Source organism: Phyllostomus discolor, chromosome 12 (genome assembly GCF_004126475.2).
Source record: "Phyllostomus discolor isolate MPI-MPIP mPhyDis1 chromosome 12, mPhyDis1.pri.v3, whole genome shotgun sequence".
Lineage (NCBI taxonomy): Eukaryota > Metazoa > Chordata > Mammalia > Chiroptera > Phyllostomidae > Phyllostomus > Phyllostomus discolor.
The window spans coordinates 58,477,637-58,505,116 of NC_040914.2; the positions used below are offsets into that span (position 1 = coordinate 58,477,637).

Consider the following 27,480-nt stretch of genomic DNA (forward strand, 5'->3'; position numbering starts at 1 on the left):
GGGGGGACGTGCCCACCCCGTTTCACCAATGAGGAAATGGAATATTAGAAAAGACAGCCGCCTTCGCAGCTGCGAAGCCAGGGCTCAAACCTGAATTCTAACTTTTTTTAAATTCCAGGTTTCACGCTCTCTCTCCCTCCTCCTCACGTACAGGCACACATACGTAATACATACACACACACAGCATTAATGGAGTTATTTTGAAAAAAATATGTGCATGTTACAAATAACTAGAAACGATGTTTCTGCAGGAACAAGTTGTCTCAGCTCCGATTCCCACTGCTTCGACCCCCACTCACTCGCACATGGCTGCCTCTCCAGCCTCCTGTGACCCCGCCACGGCATGCCCTATGTGTGTGCCCCAGTACCTCTGCAGACACACACATACGCCTTGTTTATTTGTGTGCAGTAAAGTGCTGCAATGCACACACCTCTTTTCACCCCTGTTTTCCTCGAAGGAGGCCCCATTTGAGGGACCCTTCCCCACGAGAATACACTGACTGACCTCACCTATCTATTCTATGAATATTGTTATTTCTTTTAGCAGTTGTCTTCCCCAAACACTAACTGTTTCCGGGACTTTGTTTCTCCAAACAATTCCCCGACTAGACCTTTCCAGAAGACCCGCTGTGTGGCACCTGGGGCTGAGGAAACGGCGGGTGGGACGGCGGAGACACAGGCAGCCTCTCGGGCCACAGGAAGAGTCTTAGACATCCTTAGTTCCCCGCCCCCACATCCGTGGACACAGCCCAGGGGAATTGTGGTCCCTGCCTAAATCCACAGTTGCCAAGGCCAGGAAACTATCTCCCTGCCACCCCTGTGACTCTGCTCCGTGTTCCCTAAGACGGGAACCCCCCAAACGGCATGTCTGAACTCATACCCCTTCTTGCCCAACCTCAGTTTCTGCAGCTTTCATCCTAACCTGAGCTCCTCTGCTCTCCTCATGCCCCTTGTGGGAAGAGAGAAGCAGTCTTTTCACCCTGCTCAAGGGTTTCAAGAGCAGTGGGCAGGGCAACAAGCCCTGGGCTCTGCCGACTACACGAGACACACACAAGAGAACCCAGTATCAACAAAAAGGCTTTAGCTCGTTATTACATAATAACAAGTTATTATATTATGCTAATTTACTTATTATCAGTGCCATTTTAATTATTATTATGGAACCAAGGCCTCAAGAGCTTGCTTGTCCAGAGTCACAGAGCGAAATTGAACACAGTGCTTTTTAAAATGTTCTCTAACGATTCAGTTTTTCAAAAAAACCATCTAATGCCGCAGTGAAGCACCCACTATTTCAGCTCAGGGGGACACCTGTAGGTGCATGTGAATTTGGCAAGACTCTCGGGAATTAAATAACGTTATTTCATGATCAACAAACTGAACAGATTTTAAATATACTGCTCATAGTTTTTCTTGCTTTCCAATTTCAAAACCACAAATAAATTCCTTCTTTCTTTTCTTGCTCACAAAGACGACCCATACAATTGACAACGGTATTTACTAGGTTTGACACAAAAAAGCAACTTGGGAAACCATTCAGTGCTACTGGGGTGGGGCGGGGTGGGTGGCAGCTGAGGCGAACACAGCCAATTCCCGACTCGGAAGACTCATGGCTTCCCCTCTGCACAGCGCGGCGTGGCGTGCTGCGTGCTTCCCGCAAGAAATCCGAAAGCCCAGGCTTTGCAAATGCCACCTTCTCAGAGCATCTCACATCCCTCCACCTTGAATGTCGTCAAATCAAAGCTGTTAGGGAACCAGTCACCTCGTCTCTTCCCCCTGTTCATGGGAAACTGTAGATCGGCAATGTGTCGAAAGGAAGAGCCATGGGATCCAACCCCTGGGATTGCTTCCCCCCCTTCCAGCCTGACATCACACTCATTCTTGGGTGCCTAGATTTTAGACGCCACTCACTGCTTCACTCCCCACCCCCTTTTCCCCGTGCTTCCCTTTAGTGGGCATGACAGCCGCTTGTCCCAGAGATGCTGGGATGGCTCTCAGGTCCTCCTGTCCCTCCCGCAGCAGCCCCGCCCCCGAACACACACACTGCTCTGCATGGCAGAGGTCCTGTTTTCCCGGGACAGCTCACACACAGCATTCCCCGTCACCCAGTCCACACAGCCCCTGCCACAGCCGCAGCCCCTTTCCTCTCCGGGCACCGAGCCCACCTCCTCCACACAGGGAATTCTACGTGCCAACAATTTCCCTGGGTCCCCGCTTCCCATGCCGGCTTCTATTTTGGGTATAATCGTTCCATTTAGGGTATAGATGAATGAAATTCTTTAGTATATCTCTTTAAAAAAAAACTCTTTCCCAAACCTGGACAATATTATTTGAGACAATAACATTGACCGCCTCCAAATATGTCCATTTTGTAAGTAGGGACGACTGGATTTCGATGTCGAGGAGCAGCCGAGATAACTCGGCTGGAATGTTCGAGGCTCAGAAATGAACACCCTCTCATCTGTCCTTGTCCCTTTGCCCTCCTGCCCATCTTTCGGGTCACAAGCTATTGTCACGGTCTCCATGAAACCTCCCTCCCTCCCTCCCTCCCAGAGGTTACCATGTAAATTCAAAATCACGTGTGTGGAGTTTCACCATTACCCTACTCCTCGGTTTAGTTTTTATTTTTGGAATTGCTCAGGTGAGACCCCTTTGAGGTCAGGTACACCTGACCCTCAGGTGTCATTTGCCTCACTCCGCACCTGCGCACGGTAAGCGGGTTTTCCGTTCTCAGGTGCATGAGCCCCTCTCTCCTTGTGGTTAATGCCCCTGTTCTTGGAAAGACAGCTGCATGTTTTGCCGTAACTGATAGCAGGCAGGCAGTTTCTCAAACACGCTCTGGACTCTGCGCTGTTTCAGAGGAGGCACGCAGAGATGCTGAGTCTGAGTAGTGCTGGGAGTCCCCAGCCACCCCCTCTGAGTGTTGCCCTGCCTGAGCCAAAGCGCATAGAACCCCACCCCTTCTTGTACATCCATTAATCCCATCAGACATTTGCAGAGGCTTCCCCGAAGCTGGGCTTCAGTACCAGGTGCTGGGGGCCCAAGGATGACACCGTTCCTGTGGCAGACAGCTTAGGCTCCAGTGAGGGAGACAGACAAATAAGTAGACACGTGTAATACAGCAAGGGAAGCTGGGATAAACAGGGTCAGAGGGTTATGAGAAACGGCATCCAAGTGGGGTGAGGTGGGGGGTGGTTGGGGAAACGCCCCCAACTGGAGAATGGTTGAACAAATAATCACCATTTCATTCAGTAGACTAGTGTGCAGCCATTAAGAAATGTAGCTATGATGGTGTGATATTAAGTGGAAAACAGAGGTGTTCTCCACATGGATGAGTCTATGAATGTGAAAAGGAAAGGCTGGAAGCATGTGTGTACAGTGGTGGCCAGACCATCAGTGCCTCCCCTCCTAGGTTTTTTCTCCATGATTATCAACCACTGGGGTGGGGGGAGGGAAATCTGCACGGAACACGGCAGCTTACCCTGCCCACGAGCACGGGGTCCGGCCCGGTGTACTCCTCTATCACGAAGAACTGGTTCCAGACCCAGCCCCGCTTGGAGCGCTGCAGCACCTGCCCCTCCTTGCCCTTCTCGTGGTGCCCGTGGAACGAGGGTCGCAGGTGGCTCCTCCGCTCGGTGCTGAAGGCCTGGCTGTGGCACAGCATGCCCAGGCACACCAGGGCGGCTTGTAAACAGTAGTTCTCCTTCATTTTTGGTTACGTGGTAGGCACAGGAGAATGCGGCTGTCGCCCCTTCCGCCGACCGTGCGGCGGCCTGGCCGATGGTGGCCTCCCAGATGCGTCACACAGACCTCTCCTGGAATGGATTGTCTCTGCTCGCCGAGCACATCACGTCAGGGCTGTCCACTCCCCTGGGCGGCTTCTGCAGGCAGAGAGAAAGGTCGCGTTAGCCGCAGGCTCCATCCCCACCTTATCTCTACTCCAACGCTAGTTGTTACCCACAGTGGACCATGTGAGCACTTCACTCTGCGTGCTGAGGAGGCAGGCATCAGAGATAGTCCCTCCCCTCTCACAGCTTACCACATGGTGGGTGGGAGGAACACACACACATAAAGAAACCCTCAGGGCTGTACGAGGATGAAACGTGTGTGCTGTGGAAGCCAGCTGCCCGGATCCGCGTGTCAGCGTTACCACTCACTGGCTTGGGGTTTGGGGTAAGCTAACCGACTTCTTTTTGCTCAGCTTGCTCATCTTTGAAATGGGGATGAGACTTATCATGCTCACTGCAAGGTGGGCAAGGGGATTCAGTGAGTCGAGGTCCTAAGTGTCAGCGTATGCCTGGTACACAGGAAGCACTCCATGCTCATGTTGTTATTGATCATATTTGCGCTTGGGCATGTGTTTGCAATAGAAAAACCTAGGGCTTCATGGGAGTCCAGGAGAGGAACAAGTGACTGGTGGGGACTGGGAATGGAGATGGTAGATGGTGGAGATAGTGAAGAGACTTCCTAGAGGATGGGATGGCTGGGCTCAACCTGAGTGAGAGTTTCCATGATAAGGAAAGAAAGGAGCAGATGGGAGGTCCGTACAGAAGCAGCAGCATGTCCTGAAGCCCCCGAGCTGGTCCCAGCACAGCAGGCCCCGAGACACCCAGCACCGCTGCAGAGCACAAGGAAGGAGGGAGGCAGCAACGGGCCCTGGTAGAGAAGGGAGGTCAGGGAAGGTCCTACAAGACCACTGACAGTCACTACAGCGTTTGTCAGTAAAATCAGGGGCTGGGTGCTCCATGATGGGCCCTTGAAGGCTACTGTGTCAATCCAATGGACAAGAGTTGCTCTTGTTGGTCAAAGCTCCACCCAAGAAGCTGAAGATACTACTCGAACCAGGCAGGTATCAAAGATACTTTACAAGCTCTTTCCAACCACGAGAATCAAAGTAAGACAGTACACCCTACCAACTGATCCAAAAGGCTTATTCCTGGCACCCAGCTGTGACTCAGCAACTTATCAATAGGAAGGATGAGCCACTAACACCTTCCCATGACCCTTGTAGGTTTCTGATCAGTGGTCACTGCAGTCCTCCCCCCATCGCTGTGGTGCTTCCACGAGTTGCTGACGTCTGCTTCAGGTTCCTGGGCTTCTTCTCTGGGCTTGGTCTTTCTGGTTCTGGAAACTTAATTCTCCCCCAAGGAACTTCCATTGCTTGTGTTCTTCACCTGGCACCCCACTCTTTCTTCTGGACAATCATCATTTCCCCCGGGAAAGTGACACTCAGACTCCAACTGGAGTCTAGTTCCCAGAGCCAGACAGTCCCCACTACCAGCCCTGCCACCAATGTGAGGGACTCTCAGAAAGTGGTTGGGCATGGAGGATGACACATCGATACTGAGGGCGACACTTCATTTCAGCAGGGGGGTCATGGGAGTGGTTACATGAAAGTGGTGAGATCCCTGAGTACTGTACAAATAGAAACCATCACCTGATTCTTTGTTGTCTAGGTCAGATGAAGTGGTGGGGGGAACAGGAAAAGGAGTGTGGCTCTTAGCATAGTGGGACATTTGGAAAGCAGATAAGCCAGCCTGGAATACCATTTCTCTGTCTCACCATCTGGGTAACCCTGGGCAGCTCATCCGGCACTCTGCGCCTGCGTGCTTTCGTTGGAAAGCAGACCTGACGGGCACTCCCGCACCCATGCGGGGTGGACACTGCGTGGGCACTGGGCACACACGGGATCTCCTCCTCTCTTCCTAGACGGCCAGCCTCCCTCAGAAGAAGGAGATGATCTTAACTTGTAGATGAGGAGGCCCAGAAGAAGGTGATGAAGTGCTTTCCCTAGGAGAGGAGCTGAGGAATAAGTTACATGGAGATACCGCAGCCAACTGGCCTGGGTTGTCTAGAAAATAAGGGAGTTGGTGGACTTCTAACTTGTTGGTGCAGAACGCCTTTCCCTCTAATGGTCTTTAACTTCAGCAACCCAAGCCTTTCTGCTGCTTTCTCACTGGGCAACGTGGTACCTGGGGAGGCCCAGATGTGCCGATAATTTCTAGTGCCTGTCACTGTCCCCAGTACCACTCTATGATGGGTTATGTTAGTCTCTTTTCGAGGTATGAGGACTTTAATATTTATTGTGACAGACACTTCGGAACGTGTAAATGGTTGTGTGGAAAAGAAAGATTTAAAAAGGCAATGTCATCATTTAACAGCCTCACCCTCAGAGTCAGGCATTTAGTGACATACCAAATGCTATTCCTTGTGTCAAATGCCATTCCTTGCAAGCCAGACTGGCTGTGTGCAAAGAGTACAGAGAGGGACCCAGGAGGGGTCACATCTTAAAACGAGGCAACGGGAAGCAACAGGAAGCTCCCTGGGGTTGAGTCTGGAAGCTGGAGGCAGAGTGGAAAATCTGCCACTGGCTTGTCACAAGACCCCACTAATTCCCCTTTTAGGGGCCCTGCCTCATTCTCTCTAAAATGAAGCCATTGTGCACCATCTTCTCCACGTGGCCTCCAGTTCCATATTCATGGTTGGAGCTCTGGTAAGAGACTGTGGGACATCCTTCTGATTCATACACCGTCTCCTTCCCAGACTGAATGCATCTTAGTGGTGAGATTTTCTCTTATTCGTGAGTTTATGTCCAGTGAGTGAGCGCTTCAAAGCAGGCGGTTCATAAAAGGATGAAGGATGATTTGAACCACACGCTTCAAGTTCAAACTCGATTCTGCCTCCTTAGAATCTCAAGAAGAAACAGAAAGAAAGGAACATATGGTGCAGCAAGATTCCTGCCCATTTTCCACCCAGTATTTCCACGCCAAGTATTAAGTGTTCATTCACATGGTGAGAAATTATTCTTGCATATAAACTGTGAAGTGGCTTTGAAGGAAAGGGTTTAATTAAAGTTGATATTTCTGCACCTCTTTCTTCTGGCTGCCATTTTGCTGTAAAGCACAATTATTTCTGACACTAAAAGTGTTGCAACGAGATGACAACATTTTTTCTTCTTCTTTGTAAAAAACACTCTAGCTTGATACTAATGAACTTAAGAGCTTCCACATGACCAATAAATAATAAACCCTTTGTTGGAAACGTGAAATTGTCTATTTTCCTCTGTTGGAAATACCAGCAAAACCAACTTGCTTTTAAAAGCAATTAACCAGGCCCATTATTTGTAAATGCTTATATGACTATGTGATATATAAAGTTATTTTAATGATCAGTCTCATATATGTGTAAGATTAATTGCAATACATGATTTTTAAAATTTATTCAATTTCAGAATGTAAAATTTACTTAGCAAAACCTTGTTATGGCCATTGATCTAAAAAGTAACTACAAATGGTAATTCACCTAATTTATATAACAAACTATGAATAGGTACTATGAATATTCTTTTTTTAAAGATTTTATTTATTTATTTGTTTGTTTGTTTATTGAGGGAAGGGAGGGCGAAAGAAAGAGAGAGAGAAACATCAATGTGCGGTTGCTGTGGGTCATGGCCTGCAACCCAGGCATGTATCCTGACTGGGAATCGAACCTGCAACACTTTGGTTCACAGCCTGAGCTCAATCCACTGAGCTATGCCAGCCAGGGCTGAATATTCTTATCTTAAAGGGTGAGAAAACTGAAGTCTAGATAAATTAAGCAACTCGGGAGAGGTTATGTTTCTGATAAATAGCAGAGCCAGAACTTGAACCCACGACAGCTGGCTCTGGAGTCTGCATTCCTAACAAGTGGTCAACACCGGCTCTTGCTGTTTGTTGGAGGTTCACCAGGAAATGATATGGACACTGTGATGGAAACAGCAACCTAGAAGCCACCTAAAGTAAACCAAGAGTAGGACCTGATGCCCATTAAAATATGACTATGATGAGATAATAATAATGAATGAATGATACTCATTCATTCATTATTGTCTGCCTAAGAGTCTCCTAAGTGCTTTCAATGAGTGGAGTCATTAAATTGTCACAATGACCCTACAAAGGAGCAGGATCCCCATTTTACAGGAAAGGAGTGTGAGGCACAGAGAGATTAAGGAACTTGCCGTGGTTACAGAGTTGGCGGGTGAAAGGGCTGGGATATGAGCCCAGGACGGCTGGCTCCAAGACCTGCAGTCTTACCCCTTGCAGCCCTAGTATAATGGTGCCCCTCTAAGAGACAGCTGCATCTCAACCACAGACACACATCTGCATACAACACACGCAACAGTCTTAAGATGAAAACGATTTAAGTTTTGGTGACACTGGTGATGGGTGTGGGGTGAGAGGGCAGGAGTCATGCTGTAAGTAAAATATTAAACACAAACCAGAAATAGGGAGATAAAGTATTTCACAGCAGTGATCAAACTGAAGACGAATAGAAGGCACTCACGTCAGCCCATCACAACACAGTCACCGTGCAACCAGGTCCTTAAACAGCACCATTCACCGAAAGCTAATCTTCACTATTTATCTTTAAACTCATCTCAGAATTTATAAATGTATAGGTTAAAAACAATGTGTACAGTGAGAGTCATACAGGGCCTCCTTCCTAGACTGAATGCATCTTAGTGGTGAGATTTTCTATTTTTTTTTTTAGGAATGCTTCTAAAATCTAAAAACCTGATTGATGTGTTCAATGGTAGAGAGTTTGCAGGAATCACGCATAAAAATTAATAGGAGACCACCCTCCTAAGAAGACCTTGACATTGGTAATAATTAGGGAAATACATCAACGTTCTAACTGGGTTTATTAAAGACCCCCAAGGCGGTTCTTGAATAACCCTTCCATTAAAGCACTTTCTAACAGTATGCCGGGATGCCTAAGCATTGGGGTTCCACTAAAACATATAGGGGGACTTTATTTTATGATTGGAGCATATCGCTTGGAAGGAAAAATAAATGTTGCTGAAAGTCACGGGAGTAATAACACGATGGAAAATGGATTTGCAAAACCACCAGCTCTTAGTGGAAGGCTGGCCTTTCTATCTTGAGAGCAGATAGCCCATCATAAGCTACTGTGCCTTGAGCACAAAACTCTTGCTGTGCCTGCTTTTGTCTCCGTAAAAGAAAATGACATATATGGGTGTTTAAGTATATTTGGACTCCTGGTGGAAATTGTTACCCGGCACAGAAAGACGAAAGTGCTTAGCAGAAAGCAAGTGGCTTTGGTTCTACAGCTTCCTCCTCCCCACAGAGCTGGAAGGATCAGACAGGCTGACCTGTTCTTTTTATTTCCAGTGAGCTAATTTACAGTTTAAGACATGTTACCATTACATTAAGAATATTACTGAGGCCCACACCAGAACTTGAAAATCCATTCTGCATGTGCTGCATCCCCTTGCTGGGAGAGCTAAGGGGCTCTGGTCTCCACTTCAACAAACACAGCTTTGTAACCAATCGGATTCTATTATGCAAATTAATTCAAGCATATTTTATTCCCCGTTCAGATCTCATCACTCAGCACTGAGCCAGTCTCTAGTTTCGACTCAAATCACAGGAATTATGCCATGTCTGTGGAAATCACAGAGAATGGGAGAGGAAGTATTAAAAGACCTCCTGAATCACATTTCTTTTTCTCCGATTTCTACACTTGGAACAAAGCATAAGTTTGGGATAATAATCACTTCTGCTCAGGTGCCAAATACACAGCAGAGACGCCAGAAGGGTCCTGGCATATGTGCTGTGTGCTCTAATATCAAATTCAAATGTTAAGATATGCGGCATATAGGGTCTCTTATTATCGATGACCACGACATTCTCTTAGGTGGAAATTTTAAAATTGCTCCACCGTAAGTTTGACTCTCAGCTTCTGGAGAAAGGGAGAGCCACCAGAGGTCAGCTTGGAGGTGCAGAGTTCGCTCATTGCCTGGTGTGGGGCAGACCTGGGTCCAAATCCTGGTCCTATCACTTACAAGCTACATAAATTAGGCCATGACAGTAAGGATTATCCTTGACTTTTCGAGTGCTGGACAGTCTGCTCAGGGTTTGGCACACACCTTTTGTTGTATTTTCACCGCCTCCCCATGTAAGCACCACCCATGTTTTATGTAGGAGGAAACTGAGGCTCAGAGTAGTTAAGTAAATCACCCATGGATTCACCCTGACTCACTGCAAAGGATGCCATTCAAATTCAAGTTTATGTGGCTGTAAGACCCATGCATTGGCTTTGCCTGGCTCCCAAACTCCGGGATCCATGTTCTCATCTTCGGTACAAAGAGACTTCATGATCTCCAAGGACCATGTCAGCTCCAGAACTGTCTTGGGTGCTGAGTATATCACTCCGTTAGGGTGTGACTGCCATTCTCAGGCTCTCGTGGCCACAGAGGACCACAGGAATCCCACTGAAGTCTGCAGACCCCAAGATATGAAACCAGTCAGTGGTTATTTATTTATCTCTTCAGATAATTAAATCATCTTCCAATGATAAGATGGTTAAATGCAACATGTGTGACTAAGAATTCATTATTTGTGCTTTACTCAACCCGTAAGTACATTTTTCTCACCATGATACTTTTCAATGTTAATCATTAAAATGAATGACATATACCAATGCGTGCAGCAAGCAATGCTGTCAGCAGCGCCATCTCAGACTAGGAATAAACACTCTCTGAATGTGTGGAAAGAGACGTTTGATTTTCAGTTTTTCTTCTGCATGAGCTAAAACACCTGAGGCAAAACCAGGGGGAAAAATGTCAATGATAAACAAGTGTTCAACATAGTGAATCGCCATCCGTGCCACCAGAGCCTGGATGCAGATTTCCCTTTGTCTCAGAGCGGTGAATATCCACAAAGCGTTCTTTGTTCACCTCTTTATTCAACAATAGCTTTCCACAGAGCCAGGCCTGGGTTGGGTCTTGGGGATTCATGGCCACCATGAATCCCTGACCCGTACACTTTGCTCAAGCAACGACGAGACAGCTGTCTAAGCAGATGAATGGCAGGATGGTATGACCGGCACAGAGAGGACTGTGGACAAGACCACAGAATCAGTGGCCGTCTCTGCAAGTGAATCTGTACCCTCCAATTCCGGGTTTCCAGTACGTGCTCGCTCCAGCCTTTTCCAAGTAAACAACTGTATCACAAGCTCCAGCATCTAGTCCAATGATAACCAAGATTTAAACTGGCCGCTGCTTTGTTTCGACCTCTGTAACCTGGTGCAATGTGATAACCTGAATGAGCCAATCGAGAACTTGGGGGAAGAGGAACTGGGCAAAAGGGAAAAGGGACTCATGGACGTGGACAACAGGGTGGTGACTGTCCTGGGTGGGGAGGGGAGTACAAGGAGACTAAATGGTATTGGAAAAAAATACAATAAAAAAAAACTTAAAAAAAAGGAACTTGAATGAAAAAAATAAGCATTTGCCAGTTGATGAAGGAAGATTATGAGGTACCTGGGGGAATGGAGTAGCCACAAAGTTACATCCGACAGCCAACAGTTCAGAGAAATCAAAGTTCTGAACAAGCCAGCTGGAAACCAAACAGAACAGGCATGGCCTCTGTCCCACGAGCCGTGTGAATGGCAGGAGGCATGGCCTATTGCCTATTCTCTGAAGACCTTGGCAATCAAGGACTGCCCCCCACCCAGTGGCTGTCACCGTGGGGCCCAGCCCCACTGATCTTCTGCCCTAAATTTCCATGCCATTGGCAATGTCCTATGCACCGAATGACAATAACCCTCCTGTAGAAGCGCTAACTCGATTGCTCCCTTTTATCATCCAACAGCAAAACTGGTAGATAGACTACGATAATCAGGAGGAAAAAAGTTAGGTGGTTCTTTTGGCCAAGGGCGAACTACTGTAGCTGTGGAGATCATGTGTTCGGATGTAGAAAATGCCTTTTTCTCCTCTGACTTCCCAAGGGACGCTGGGGCACCAGGGAGATCCTTACAACAGAAGTCAAGAGACATGTGTTCTGGCAAAGGTTCCGCCACCGAACAGCTGTGTAGCCCCAGAAAAAATACACCTCCCTCTGGGCCTACGTTTCTCCTTCTATAAAAGAGGAGGCTGGCAACACCTTTTTAAAGGTCCCCCGAGTCTACAGGAGCCTGCGAGTGTGTGCTGTGCTGAGGAAGAGCAGCCTTCCCCGGATGAGGTTTTCACCTCATTTCCTGACGGCAGGTCTGGGTGCCGCTGGCAGGCCTGCTCCGTGCACAACTCCAGGAGGCCCATGCCTCCTAGATACAGTGGCCATGGTGTCCTATGTGTCTAAGCAGCACAGAGCCCTGCTGATGTGACAGGTCTGAATCCCAGCCTCAGGCATCAGGAATTCCTCTGATGGATGACGGGAATCCACTGAGGACTCTGGCCGGGAGACTGATGGAGTCCGAGCTATCAGAGGTATATGGGAGAAACTGACTTGAGAAATGGCAGTTCTGACAAAATGATTGAGAGCACGAGCTCAGGAGTCAGATGGACTTAGAGGGTTAGAGCTCAAGGGTCACTACTCACTAGGCCTGTGACGCAACTTCCCTGAGCCTCCAGGCTGCCGCGTTACAAATGGGAAGAACCCTGGGGCCGGTCTGACCGAAGGAGAGCCGCCATGAAAGGGGAGGGTGCGAGGAGAACGCTCGGCACAGCCTCGGACTGACCTCACACACTGTGGGTGGTCAGGAGGGTAAGTGAGGGGGTTTGCTCCTTCAACAAGAATACCAAAATGTGTACTATAAGCCCTGGATACAGTGATGTAACATGCAATATGCATACAGTATGCAATACAACATGCAACGTGCAGTAAGGTACGAGCCTTCCCCAGGACTCCAGGAGGCTGTCCCTTGAGAGGAGACACGCAAAATAATACTGTGACAGCAGTTGCTAAGTGCAATGATATAAATATTGGGGGGAGATAAGATACAGTAGACCAGTGTCGTCCAACAGACATATGAGTCACATGTACAATTTGAAATTTTCTAGATGCTTCGTTTTTAAGAAGTTTTTAAATGTATATTTATAGTTAACCCATTATGCTCCAAATCATGTCATTTCACTATGTAATCTATCTACAAATTATGAGATACTTTGTCTTAAGTCTTGAGAAGCTGGTGTGTACCTCAGACTTAGGGACCGTCTCGGTTTGGACTACCACATTTCAAGAGCTCACTCCATAGCCACAGGAGGGCTAGTGGCTGCCGTGGACGACGGCACAGAAGCAGAGGACTCTAGAGTATCTTTGAGAGGAAGGCCTGTGGTCAGGGAGATTCCTGGAGTTGTTGCAGTCACTCAGGTCAACATGGTTCTGAACTAGAAAAATGAGCCTCGGGGGAGAAACCGGGGTTCTCCCAGGAACCAGGCAGATGCGGGGGGCCTTGGGAACTGGATGGGTTGGAGGGGTGGAGGATGAGGCTGCAGTCACAGGAGGCTGGGAACACAGTGGTGCTGCTCTGGGCCTTGGAAGGAGAAGGGGCCGGTTTGGGGATTAAGAGCATGAGTTTGGTTTAAACAGGTTGCGCTTGGGAAGCCGACGGACTAACACGCAAGTGGAAAGTGTGGCAGAGAGTTCCGTTCCCACGTTCTGCCAGGAGTAGGCACACCGTTTCCATGTCAAGTCTGAACAGGTCGTGGCATGATTCCACGCCAGCATCTCAGCACTGGATTAACAACCCGACGTCCTTTCACAGTTAGTCCCTCTCCAGTAGATAAGTGGGAAAACTGAGATACAGAGATGATCAGTAACTTCTACAAAATAACAGAGGAGTGAACAAAACCAAGACTCATTCTATAGAGGAAAAAAGGAGGGGGAGGGAAAACGCATCAAGAGTGAAAGATACTGAGTATAGCATCTACCACCACCACCACCACCCCCCCCCAAAAAAGAAAAAAAAACCTGCTTTAAAGCAGTCCTCCCAGCCCTGGCTGGCATAGCTCAGTGGACTGAGCTCGGGCTGCGAACCAAAGTGTCGCAGGTTCGATTCCCAGTCAGGGTACATGCCTGGGTTGCAGGCCATGACCCCCAGCAACCGCACACTGATGTTTCTCTCTCTCTCTCTCCTTCCCTCCATTCCCTCTGTAAAAATAAATAAATAAAATCTTTAAAAAAAAAAGCAGTCCTCCCTTTCAGACTATTTCTATGGAAACAACCAGTCCAGGTTCTACAAGGGAAAAGGCGTCCCTGAGGAGGGACCTGAGAGCTCTCTTTAAAGCCCACCGCTGGGGAGACTGGGAGAGCGAAGATAACCTGCCACCCCGCAGAGAACCACTTTCCTCAAAGTCTCTTTTTCAAAGTCTAAACATAAAAAGAGGAATTATCCCCAACGTGGCCTTAATAGCTGACAAGGGCTTGATGTGTTTTTGGCTGTGGTTTTTGAAATAATTACTGAAGCGAGGGCAGCGAGGGCCTCACATCATCACCACCGCGGAGCGCTTTTAGAATTCTGAGAAGTCCGGCCCGTGACCCCAGGCCCGCGAGGTCCCTACGCAGCCGCCCAGCTTCCTTGGCCAGCGAGCAGGAGCGAGTGCAGGGAGTCGAGCGTTCCCTGCCTGGATTTCCACCAGGCTGCCGGGGGGGGGCGCTGTTCTGGAGGTCCCTTCCTCATGTCTGTCTCCCCACACCAGCTCATCGTGCTGAGAGTACACTAAACTCTGTCCCATTTTTAAATGACCTTTTTAGTCCGCATCTCTCCGACACCACGGAAGGTCCCCACCTTGTTTTAGAAAGAGTGTACCGACAATAGCTTCCTCTGACGGTCTCAGGGTGGTTTCAAATAATCCCATCTTTGAAGCCTAATTCTTTCTTTTTCTGAGGTATTAATGTCATTGATAAAAGGAATGGGATTTTTAAAAGAAGTTAAGCATAAAAGAAAAGTAATGGGATACAGCGAACTAGTCAAGTGCCTCCGTGCTTCTGCAAAGCGTGCTTCTGAAGCGTGTGCCGAACGCTCTCACACCGGCAGGCCTTTTGTGGGTCTTAGATAATACGGTTCACTTAATTAGATTTCCCGTAATCCCAGGTTAATCCTATTGTGCATTACAGATGTGAGTTTTGACTTGCCTGGCAGAAACATTTGTTGCAACAAATGCATTTCTGGAACAAAAACATACCTTACTTATAAATCATGACGGAAATATCGCCACAGCGAGACTCTGTCTCCTTCTCCCTCCCCTAGATAGAAATGACCAGTGCCACTCCTTTGGGTCACATCATCCTTTTAAAATACTTAATAAGGATCCTTCCTCTTCCCCAGGAAATCTGAAGTTCTCTAAGACTCGGGAACATGGCCAACTCCTCCCTGAATTGCTCACCAGTGAATACAGTCCTACATACAGCCGGCATGGCCCCTGTCCCTCAGGGAGCTTACGATGTAGGCCAGTGCCTCTGGAACCCGACTGCTCGCTAGAATTAGCTGGGGAGTCTGAAAACCCCATTGCTCACACTTTGCTCTAAACCAGTGAAAACCAGGAGTCAGTGTTTTTCAAATGCTCCAGGTGGTTCTACCTTCCAGCCTGAGAACCACTGCTCTAGAGCCATGCTCTCCAGTATGGCAGCCACCTAGACACACACAGCTGTTTAAATGTACATTAATTAAAATTAAATAAAATGGAAAATTTACTTCCTTCACATGCTAGTCCCCTTTCCAGTGCTCAGTGGTTATCTCCATCACCGTGAGGAAGGTTCCATTAGTCAGCGCTGGTCTTGGACCCCGAAACGTCCTCACTGGGAGCATGAATCTTCTGTTCAGTGGATGGAGACCATGGTGCTGGGCACTGGAAGAACTGCTGTGAACTCATACAAGGTCCAGTGCGCATCGAGACCTCCGTTTTCCTCTCTGTGAAGTGCAAGACTGAATCGGGTGGGCGGCTCTCCAGATGTGAGCAGCAGGGTGTGCCCAGAAAATAAAGGGGTGAAGGGCTGTAATGCGGGGGGACAGCTGCACTGACGGGTCCCACACCCCACAGCAAAAAGATCTGGCAGAATAGTTCTTTAAAAAGCAGTGTGGCCACATGAAAAACAAACACACACACACAAACAACCACTTCTGAGATCTTCACACCTAACAGACTGGCCGTCTCAGTCCAGTGGTGGGCCAGGAAGTTCCTGCTTCAGCGCCCACAGTCTCCCGGTGTAGGGCGGAGGCCCCACCCAGCTCACCAATGAGCGATACCTCACTTGCCCTCTGCGTCTGTTTTCTCTCACAAACAAAAGGATGAGTGATGCCCGAGCTCCCCGGCTGGCTCCCAAGTTAATGTGAGGGTCGAGTGAGATAATGGGTTGGGAAGCCCTTCGTAAAAGCATCCTGTGGGGGCTTCCCAGGTGAGGGGAAGGACGATGAAATGCTGGCGGCAGTGGCAACAGGCATTTCTCTGGGTAATTATTAAAATGTTGGCCTTTGACCTTTAGCGGTGTGGGCTGTAGAGAAATGTAAATGACCTGCTATTACTACAGAAAGGAGATTCAATTTCACTCTCTCTCTCTCTGAGAGGGATATAAAATTCGCCAGGTGCTGCAAACGAGTTCCTTTCAGGTACCATCAGGTACATGGGCATCCTCTCGCTGGCCCATGGACGCGGAGGGATTCTGTGCAGGCGCCGACCTCCGGGGCAGCTCCTTGGCTGGGGAATGGTGCGGTGGGGGAGAAGGGGGCATGGCTGATTCCAACCAAGGAGAGCTGTGAGAGTGTATTAGGGCTCAGGCTCACGAAGCGTGCAGACCAGAAGCCCCTCTCTGCAGGGGTCATGATGTGGGACAGGAATGGAGCGGTCACAGGCAGTGTGGACAAAGCTGCCAGGCACCTGTCACAGGAGATGGCCTGGGCTTTCCCGACCGGGTATGTTCCAGGCCTCTGCTGACACAGCTCCGGGATGGGGCGGGTACCTGAGTGCCTACTATTTCAGGCGTGCTGCTCGGTGATTCACACGCGTTCTTCAGGACCCCTTTCCCTGCAGCATACCCGGGACTTCTGTGTTGTCGCCCCCACTGCGCAGATAAGGAAACAAGGGCACTTCCCTTGCAGAGCGTTCGGTTCAGCTCACAGGTTTGGTTAGCGCCGGAAATGGGATTTAAGCCCCTCCGGAAGCTCTTGCCTTTCCACCTCTCCTGTTGAACTCCTCCGTGAAATTCTCCCGTGGAGGTTCTAATTTTTCTTTTCGGGGATGCACAGAACACTGCTAGGTTTTACTCCACACAGCAACCATTGAAGAAGCATTTGGGGAGACGAGGGTTTCTGCAATAGTTAAATGCTGTGAATTTAGCAAAACATGTTCTTTGCCTCAAGGAACTCACAGTTCCTGGAATTTTTAGAAAGCGGGTGTTGCACCCAAGGGTCTTGCATTCCGCACTTCAAACATCCCCCGTCCCTTTCATGTTTCCTTAGAGGAGGTGCCCCTACCCTTCCGCAGGTGTTCTCTTGCCTGCCCGGATCTTCCAGACAGTCCTTGAGTGGATGAATCACGATTCTCAAACCCTCTCCCTCAGAACGTTTCCCACGTTGGAGCAGGAGTTTGCTCCCCATCCTTCACCGCCTCAGCCTCCAAAGGTGCTAATGAGCAATAAAATGCAAGCAGCAAGCAGGGAACGGCAGGCAGGCAGCGAGACAATAAACATCTTCTAACAAATGGAACCAGCCCCACAGGAGAGACGGCTCTGTGAGATCCCGTGAGCTAAGGATTGTCGAGACAATGAGCTCGGCCACTCACGAGAGGAGGCGTGACGTGGTGGTGGGGGCAAGTCCCCCAAATGAGTAGCACTCCAAGGGCACGGAGGTTAAGGCCCAGAATGACTCTCTGACAGGAAGTGCGGCTCTGACCCACCGCTGCTCACACTGGCGGGCAGTCCCTTCGAAACCCACCCAGCTGAGGGGATCCAGTCCTGTTTTCAACGGCCAACGAAAAGGAGATGCCTCTAGCTTGCTCTTGTTTACTTGTTACAAAATTACATAAACAAACAAAATGATATGAAACTTTAACATCTGTGCAATAGAGTGCCAGTGTGACAAAGTCCAGCCGGATGGTCCCCGGGCACGCCTCACGTCTCTCTAGGAAGCAGAGGTACAGCTGTGGATAGGCTCTGCTCTTGCTCTTACGTCTATCAACCAAGTACCTCTTTTCAAAACGATTTTGCTGGGAAGGCCAATCTGCAATCCAGTGTACCACCCATAAGGGAGAAAGCACTCTCCAGCACCCCTCGGTAAGGAAAAGTCCCCTTCGACTACAGCTGCCCCAGGCAAGCACGGAGCAGACAAAGAGAGAACAACAGGGCAGTTACTGTAGGTCATGAACTTGCCCGTCCAGGGCTGACTGGCTTCCTGGCAAGATGTCTGCGGCAGAAATGCCTGCTCTCACATCTCAAGGATCACTGCCCACGAAGCCACAGAAATGTGGCTGAGTCTCCTGGTTCGGAATCTCCTTCTGCTTCTCAATCCAACCATGACATTCAGCTTGAGTCCTCCATCCCCAAAGTCTGAGTCTCCATCATGCATCTCTTCCAAACCTAGACATTTTAAGGTCTAAACTCTGGTCCTGACCAGCATGGCTCAGTTGGTTGGAGCATCATCCCATACACCAAAAGGTCGCTGGTTCAATTCCTAGTCGGGGCATGTAGGAGAAGGCAACCAACCAATGTTTCTCTCTCACGTCAATGCCTCTGTCTCTGTCTCCTCCCCCCCGTCCCTTCTTCTCTCTTTAAAACACAATGAAAAAAAGTTATCCTCAGGTGAGGATTTAAAAAAAAATCTAAACTCCAGAAACCGGGATGAGGCGGCACAAACTACTAGTTACAGAACGGCCACAGGGATGTAGATCGCCTCAGCATGGGGGACACAGCCGACGACACTGTGAGGGCTACGCGTGGGGGCAGGTGGGTGCCTGGGCATCGGGGGCCCCTCTGTCAAGTACATGATTTTCTAACTGCTCTGCTATGCATCTGAGGCTAACACAGAGTAATACTGAATGGAAACTAATGCTTAAAAATTAAAAAAAAAAAAAAACACTCCAGCAACCTCATCAAGCCCACCAAGAGTGACAAGGTGGGAGTGGGGTAGAGGAGATTCTGTATTTGAAAGCTAGTGGATTTGACAAAGGTACCCACTCAGAAAGCAGCTCATAGCTCCAGACCCAGTCAGCCCACTGAAACCAATGAAAAACAGGAACACTATACTCAGGATGGCCTGGCCACGTCACAAAGAGGCAGGATAGGACCTAGACTGGGAAGACGACCAGTAGAGCTTGAAAGGCGAAGATGAGTGGATTGGCACAGCAGCCTCCTCAGCTCTCCTCTGGAGCCATGCTCTGCACACCCCAGGTTTACGGCCCGTTTCCTGGGAACCTGCCTGTCTGGTCCCCCGCCACACCCCCCGGCCCCGGGGTGCTGCTCTTTCAGACGCCCAGCTCTGGACAGCCTCGGGCTTTGCGGTTCCACCTGGGCCAAGCCAGGTTATTCTTCCCCCGGGTCCCGCCACCCTGCCTTCAGCATTTTAACCTCTTGTTGGAGGTCCAAACTCCAGGTGGGCCGAGGGGACCGTGAAGGATGCTGCCTCCTGCCTGTGCATCTAGCTGCCTCTTTGGCGACTGTGCCGTTACCCGAGATGGACACTCTTTGTGCCAACTCACATCCAGGCGTCTGAAATCTTACTAGTTTCTCCCACCTTAGAGTTATTCCAGCGATCTCCCACAACCCACACAAACATACGCACCCGTGCCTGTGCCTCCCTTTCCCCACTTCCCCATCCTGCAGCTGAGAGAGTCCCGCAGGCGCCATGGCTGAGTCTCCGCCAGGTTCTGCCGAATACCACTTTGCCCTCTGGCCTGCTGGGAGTGAACTGAGCCCTTAGCTGCCACATGATTCAAATGCTTTTCTTATATCAGTATTTCAGTAGCTTGTGCATCCCCTTCAACGGGTGCCCAGCCCTCAGGGTGCTTGGGTAACCAGTATGATCCTCCTGCTGAGGAGCAAAGGTTTAAGTGTCACATAGGGTGTGTCCTGGTAACGCTGTTTCTACCCGAAAGGGGGAGCACCGCTTGAGATTGCGTCCTGCATGTGTTTCTGTATGTGTTTCAGTATGACATGAGGAGGGGGTGGGGGTTTCACTCTGACAAAACTCAAGAGTGAAACGCTGATGGCACCTGGAGCGGAAGGCAGAGAAAATGTCCCTGGGGTCATAAAAAAAGCAAAGCAAAGCAAAACAAAACAAAACAAGGGGATGTTTTATTGAACGTACTTAAAAAGAAGAAACGTCTCCTTCAATTAATTACGAATCACAAACTTGGCGCTGAGATTGAACTTAAGGCAGGTAGATGAGAAAAGATACCTTTTTATGGAAACAGTAATGAAGACTTTAATACAAAGATGTGAAATCTTTTTCTAGTGAAACCATCTTGGAATAAGAAAGATGATAAAGAGGAGAAATTGAGATTATAGCCTAATAGCGATAATTCTCTCACTCACACTGGGTAAAGAATTTTAAGCCAGTTCCTTAGTGAGCATGGGGAATGGAGAGTTTATAGGGGAGACCAGCAGACGTCCTGTTTATTGTCTAAACAGACAGCTTCAGGGTGAACTGTTTTCCTCCTTCTATTCTATGGCTTTGGTTATCCCCAAAACACCTTCTCAGCATCCTACACGGACAAAAAGCTGCAGCATTTTTGTCTGTTTGTTTTTAGAGGGGACCTGGCCGCAGTGGCAACTCACCTGGCTTGCACAATCAGCCATGCCGAACGGACAAAAACGATGTCACAATTACTTTCAGTAAACTGCCTGACCTGGGCTCATTTCCCTTGAGTTGTGTTCCTTGTTAAACCAACTCTGGATTTGCTAAGAGAGTGCAGGTTTCTACGAATAATCATCACAAACTTGTCAAAAGCTCTTGGTGTTCGAGTAGGAAAATGCCCACTCCTGATCACATGGGTGAGGAAGGCATACCGGTCTGGGCTCCGGAAGCGTGCGTGATGTTTTAAACCCAGTCATGCCCCTGGAACCATAACGAGCAAGTCATTAACATTAGCAGGAAGTAGGGTGCTAGACTCAGCAAATGGAACTATAGGAAATAAATGTGAATTTCAGCTAAACAAGTGTTTTTAGTATAACCATGTCCCATGCAATGTTGGGTGATATACCGTATTTTTTCGGACCATAAGATGCACCTAGGTTTTAGAGGAGGAAAATAGGGAAAAAAAAATTGAAGCAAAAAATGTGGCAAAATATTTAATAACATAAATAACATAATATTTTACCAATGTGAATGTAAACAGAACTCAACAGCAGCATTAACAACCATTATTCCTCCCAAATTTGGGGGGGAAAGGTGTGTCTTATAGTCCAAAAAATATGGTACTTATACTAGGAAAATGATGTATTGTTTACCCGAAATTCAAATCCAGCTGAAGTCCTACATTTCACCTAAGTAGAGACTCATCTGTAAAATTAAAGAACCGGACTTCAGCTCCAAGCTTCAAGTTAATTCCACCCTAAATCCCCAAATATCTTCTCTGTGAACTCAGAACGCTCTCCCTCGTCCCCACAGAAGCAACATCTCTGGGCAGGAGAGATCACATTTGGGGAAATTTTGACAATTTGAGAACTTTTAACATCAATGGAGCTACGTTCAGAGAAAACCAAGGAAGGATGTTTGATTTCCCCGGAGGAGGCAGGCTAGGCCCCGGAATATTGACAGGCGACCTACAATGTAAAAGGCCTAAGGATGAAAGGCTTATCTGCAGTGCTAATTGACTGAGGAATTAGGAATAATGTTCTCGCTCATCCTCTGAGTTCGGGGAACAACCGGTACTGAAGTCTCACAGTCAGGACCATTTGTATTGGGGAGCCCGTGCCGTGCCGGATTAGTAGGCATCTTACAAGGTCCTTTCAGAATGCAGCACTCACGGATGTTTGTTCACACGTGCATGCGCGCACACGCACACACACACACACACACACGAATAAAGTGCATTCACCAAACATGCCGTTGGCCCGAGCTGGGAACCTGGTGCTGAGCAGGGGCACTAACAAGAGGAGGCTGTCGGGGTCCTCAAGTCACTGAGAGTCTAAAGGCGTTTGTCAGCCGGCTGGGAGGCAGCCCAGGAAATTGTAAATAAAATGTGATCGGACGGCAGCTCCAGCAGCTGAGCGAGCTCAGAGCAGGCTCATGATGGCCAGCATGCGAGGGTGTCCCAGGGAAGGCTTGCATGATAAACCTGAACGAGATCTCGAGGTAAGGAGGGACTCAGATGTTCCAGGGTAGGAACTGCAGTCCGGGCAGAGGGAACAGCAGGAGTGGACATCTAGGACAGGGAATCAGCTCCTGTGTCCAGGTGACCACAGGAATTTGAGACTGAAAACTCAGGATTGCTCCAGAGTGAGAAGGGGGTGTGGCAGGAAATGTAGGCAGCTGGTAGACCACACACACAAATAATAACTAATAGTCTTCATAATCATAACTTACTCTTTGGCCAATGCAGGGGAAGAAAATGCCTGTATTCCTGTCTACACCGCTGCATGCAAAGATGGGAAGTCATTATTAGCAAGTCAGCCGGTCATGTAGAAATAGCCAGCTTTCCATAATCTGGGTGTCCGTTGGGCAACATAAATGGAGTCAGCTTCAGATACTCACTTTCCATCCGGATGCATGCAGCCCTTAGAACTTTCAGAAGCTGCAAAGTGCCTAAGGCTGCTGCGAGGAAAAACCAAACAAAAACCACCACCCCTGTCCCGCCTTCCAAGGTTGGTGGGTGGGGGCAGGGAACAAAGGGGAAGAGCCTTCCACTGTGTACCTACAACATTAGACTTTGAACTAGAGCATGAATGATACTTATTCCTTAGTCTCGTGAGGTCGACAAACGAACCCAGAATCAGAGAACTTTAGTTCCCCAACTTCTGACACCAGACAAAATGGCATAACCTAAATTTGACCCCAGCGACAAGAAATAAGCCCAAATACAGGTGCCAAATAAGCGTTCTCTAAATCTCAGCAAAAACAGCCAAAGAAAAGCGGCTCGTGATGTAACAGAAGTGGTGTCTATGCAAAGAAGGAAATTAACTTCTCCTGATTTCCCCTGATCTGTACTGTATGCACCAAATCACAGCCCTCTTTGCAAAATTAAGGGCATTGGTTATCTTCCCATTCAGTCGGAGTGGCATTATACTTGCATGCAGACATTCCGGCTACGCTGAGGAATATCAAGTTTTCACAAAATCATTCATCAAGAGGTGAGACCTCACGGTGATTAGCGTTTCAATAAGAAGCTTGGGACTAAATGGAGAATAAGCGCACTATCACTGCGGCAATTAGGCATCTTCTAGACAGGCACGCTTTTGCTAACACCAATCCAGTTAAAGCAAGTGAAAAATTTTTTGCCTTTCTTTTTTTTTTCCCATGCTGTGAAATGAACTGCCTTAAATAACTGATGAGGTGACAGTAAACCCGTTTAAAAAAAGTTTTCCCATTAAGTGAAGCTTAATTAAACAGAGCACAGGCTAATAGTTCTTCCAGCTAATAAGTGATGCCCCCTGGATAAATCACCCTACTTGCAGGGACTGGTCTGGGAGGTCTGGGATGAGTCCCCACCAGTAAACTCTGGAAGAAAAAACACATGCAGACTCTGAAAAATCACAGGCCGCTTTGCAAAGCCGTGGATGAACTGGAGATGTACACAAGCAAATACAGCTCATCAAATATTCATGTTTCCAGTTATCCTCTCTTTAGATTTACCCAGAATGATAAAGCTACACATTCACTTATCCCGTAGATGAGGCATTGGAATTGCTGATAAAAGGCTTAGCTGCGGGACCATGAGGGTCTAGGGACTGAAATTCCCCAAGTGCCTCACCATCAATGCCCCATGATGATGGGGTCCTGCGATTGGTTCCTTCTCTTGCCTGCAGCAGGCAGCACCACGGGGAGCACAGAGGAAACAGGGGGGGATCCGAGCTGAGGGAATGTGTGGGGAAAAGACACGGGCCACATTTGTGTCTGACTTGGTCACATAGAGAAGGGCTTTGATGGTGTTATGGTTTAATTGTGCATCCCCTGCCCCCCGCCGAAATGTTAAAGTCTTAATCCCTCACCCAGGACCTGTGAAGGTGACCTCATTTGGTAATAGGGTCTTTGCAGATGAGCAAGTGAGGTTGAAGTCACGAGGGTGGACTTCAATCCAATGCGACTGTGTCACAAAACAAGGAAATAAGGACCCAGGAGGAATGGCGCTTATAAGCCAAGGAATGCAGAGGCCCCGAAAGCTAGGAGGGAGGCAAGGCACGGACGCTCCCTTGCAGACCTCGAGGGAAACTGACTCTGCTGATGCCTTGATTTTGAACTTCTGGCCTCCAGAGCTGGGGGACAATACCTTTCTGTTGTTGAGGTTGCCCAGTCTGTGGTGCTTTGTTACGATGGCAGGCCCAGGGCACTACTAACACAGGGCGAAGGCCAAGTGCAGGCTGAGCCAGGCTGGAGAACAGCCCACAGTGATAGGTCAGTTCTTCCTGGTCACCTTCCCCCAGGCCTTTTGTGCCCTGGGAGCCCGGGCGGTCTGCTCTGGCCATGGGTACTGGGTTCAGAGCCAAGCTCTGCTCTTCCTTGTCACGTGGCCTCATCTGAAAAACGAGGGTACTAGTGTATCATTTCTCCTCGGGTGGCTGGGAAGACTAAGTGAGATCAGACTTGGGAAGTGCTGGACACCTCTTTGAAGCTATAGTAAGTGCTCAATAAGTACTACCTGTTACGATTGGCCCATAAACATAATAGTGTTGAGGTCAGTGTCACATTTCTCTGGTTTGTCCTGAAGGCAGTGTGGACATGGCTTTATCGGGACTGTCCAAATGGAGCTGGCTGGTCACACAGGGTCCTGGAGTCCAGGCGGGCCCTCGCCTTGTGAGGGACACGACCAGGAATTCGGACTGATCACATTGGCCTGAGCAGGCTGTCTTCCGGGCCACCCCCAGCCCCAACCACAGCCTCCCACACAGATTTACGGAGGAGAGGTGGTGGGGGCTGCGAAGTCCTGGCCGTGTTGGCACTGGCTTGGAGGCCTGAAGGTCCGCAGTGAGTGCAGTGCAGGGAGCACTGAGCTGGGACCGCCGAGCTGGGGTGGCAGTGACCTTGGTGAGGCTCATGGGAGCCCAACTGACAAGGAGGGCTCTACCCCGATGACGGTTTCAGTGGGGGGCTCAGGTGAAAGAGAAAACACCTGTCAATCAGAGGGGTGGGCTGGGCAGCATTAGGAGGTTTCCAGGCCCCCTGAACCGGGTCACGTGCCCAGGGCTTTGTGATCATTATCTTATTTACTCCTTACAACAGCTCAGTAAAGGTAGTAGGTATGGCTATCCTTATTTTACAATTGAGAAAAATAAGGCCCAGAAGACCTTGGAGAATTCAGGGCAATGCCACACACCCAGCGGAACCGCGGCACCGTCACAGCCAGCTCCCCTGCCTCACTGCCCGCTGGCATCAGAGCTGAGCTGCCCCACCGGGATGTCGCTCTCACCAGGAGGCCACGAATATCTAAGTCAGATTGAAGGCAGTCTTATCAAACCCATCTGCCGAGAGTCTACAGCTATGTATTTAAAAAGGCATAAGTGCCTTTGGAAAACCAATAGTATGTGTCCCTCATTTTCAGCATTGTTAATGAAATGCCCGGAGGAGAGCAATTACAATAATTCATATTTTATGGCACTCTGTCATTTACAAAGGACTTCCGCAAATATCGGCCCGTTGTCCACTTCAGCCACCAAAGGCAGGAGTTACCGTCGCCCCTGCTTTACGGATGGAGAGCGAAGGAGTCGGTCTTGCTCTTTCACGGTCAGAGGTATTTGTGAAGATGAAGGCTGCTCTCTGGAAGGCTGGGAATCCTGCCCCGAGAAAGGGAAAAGCTCCCTCGAGGGGGAGCACAGTTTCCATTGGCGAGCAGACGGCTCCCACATCAGCCCCAGCGGGGTGCGCCCAGGACCCAGTGGGTTAATAAACAGTGGCTGGTGAGGAGGATGCCTCCCATCGCTGGTGTTTCTCCCACGCCGAACACTGCCCTAGCTTTGTCAACCCGCACGCAGCCCTGGGGGGTTTTACACATCACCCCCACTTTCTAGACGAAGACAAATGGAAGCTCCAAGGGGTTCCCCTGCCCAGGGTCACACAACCAGGGACTCGAACCGTCTGATCGTAGAGATTTCACTTTCTACAGCTCGGTGCAGAGGTGCGCTGCCCAATTCGTACAGCCTTCTTCACAGAGCAAGATGTTCTATGGTGTGTATTTTTCCCCTCCACCCCCAGGGCCTCTCTACCCTCCTGGTGGGTGCGCCAGGCCAGGAAGGTGAGGTAGCTTCATTCACAGCTTGGCCTCACTGGACTCGGGACTTAGGGGCACTGAGCCTGTCACTGCACCTGCTCCCAAGGCGCCTGCCTTCTCTGTTCCTCCTCCTCGGGGACCGCATTTTGCAATCAAAGAGACTGATTCGGTGTAAACGCCTGAACCCAGGGATCCAAACGTCCCGATGGAGAAGTGTCTGAGTCGCCACAGAAATGCAGACCCGTCTCGTCAGAGCTGCAAGTCGCTGCTTGACACACACAACCCACGTTCGATGGTGTCACCGCCTCACGTTCTCCCTGCCTCTGACCTCTGGGTACCTTGGACGGGTTGCCAGTATCCTCCCCAGACAGTGTGCTTGCAATTGTAAAAATGACTCAACATGCAAATGCCCCAAAATAGCTCCTGAAAGATCACCGGTGACAATGGGGGGGACACGGGCACTGTCCCGAGTGTGTGGGGCGGGGGGCCGGTGGACTCTCGGGGGGATCAGGGTCACTCGGGAGGCTGAAGTCTCCATCTGTTTGCGATCACCCACTACGCTCGTCTCTGTCTGAAACAGTCTGGAAATCAGGGAATCTGAGAGGAGGAGACAGAGGGTTGAAAGGAGGAAGGCAGGCCGGGTGGAGACGATACTTGCTAGAACTTTGGGTGGAAGGGAAAACGCTGAAACAGAATCGACTGAGGCCTTGGGTTTCCACCCGTCAGGGAGCGAGTGGGGACGTCTGGGAGCACCCACGGTGGTGTGCGCCGTCGGGTGGACTGGAGGCCTGAGAGCTCGGGCCCAGGCAGGGCCCGCTGGTCCGGCTACGAAGCTCCGTTGTGGATCTGAAGCGTTAATTCAATTTCCCTCTCCTCCTGCCACTTACCAGCTGTGAGGCATCAGGCAAATTACTCGATTTTTCCCTGGCTCTGTTTTCTCATTTTTAAAACAGACATAAAATGCTCGCCTGCCTAAGACAAAGTGGTGGGAATTAAATTACTGTAAAGGCAGCAGCCGGCACATGCCTGACACGTAGTAGGCTGCTTCTCCCTCTCACCTTTTTGTCTTCAATCCTGGATCCAGGAATAATGCCTCCAAGACAGAACAATCCAGCCCCTACCTTAAGCTTGGAAGCCTGGGCTCACATCCTCACCTGTCTGCTGAGCTTCCCATAACAGAAAGTGCCCAGCACCAGCCTCCCACACACGTCACCACGCAGCCTAGGCCGAGCCAGAAGCACCCATGATTAGGATCCCTTGTGTAGGCTCGTGGTGGCTGGAGAGCGTGAGAGGTGTTCCCGCCGCTGTTGTCATTTTGCAATGGGCAATCTTCCCTGAGAAGCCAGTAAACA

General features: G+C 49.3%; 1 protein-coding gene across 1 annotated transcript in view; it reads right to left on the reverse strand.

The window, feature by feature from the left end:
- CDH11 (cadherin 11) overlaps positions 1–27,480 on the reverse strand; it is a 136,005-nt gene that overhangs the window by 38,616 nt on the left and 69,909 nt on the right. The window contains exon 3 of the mRNA XM_028501686.1: positions 3,479–3,878. Coding sequence (XP_028357487.1) covers positions 3,479–3,706 — 228 coding nt within the window. The 5' untranslated portion in view covers positions 3,707–3,878. The remainder of the gene's footprint in view (positions 1–3,478; positions 3,879–27,480) is intronic.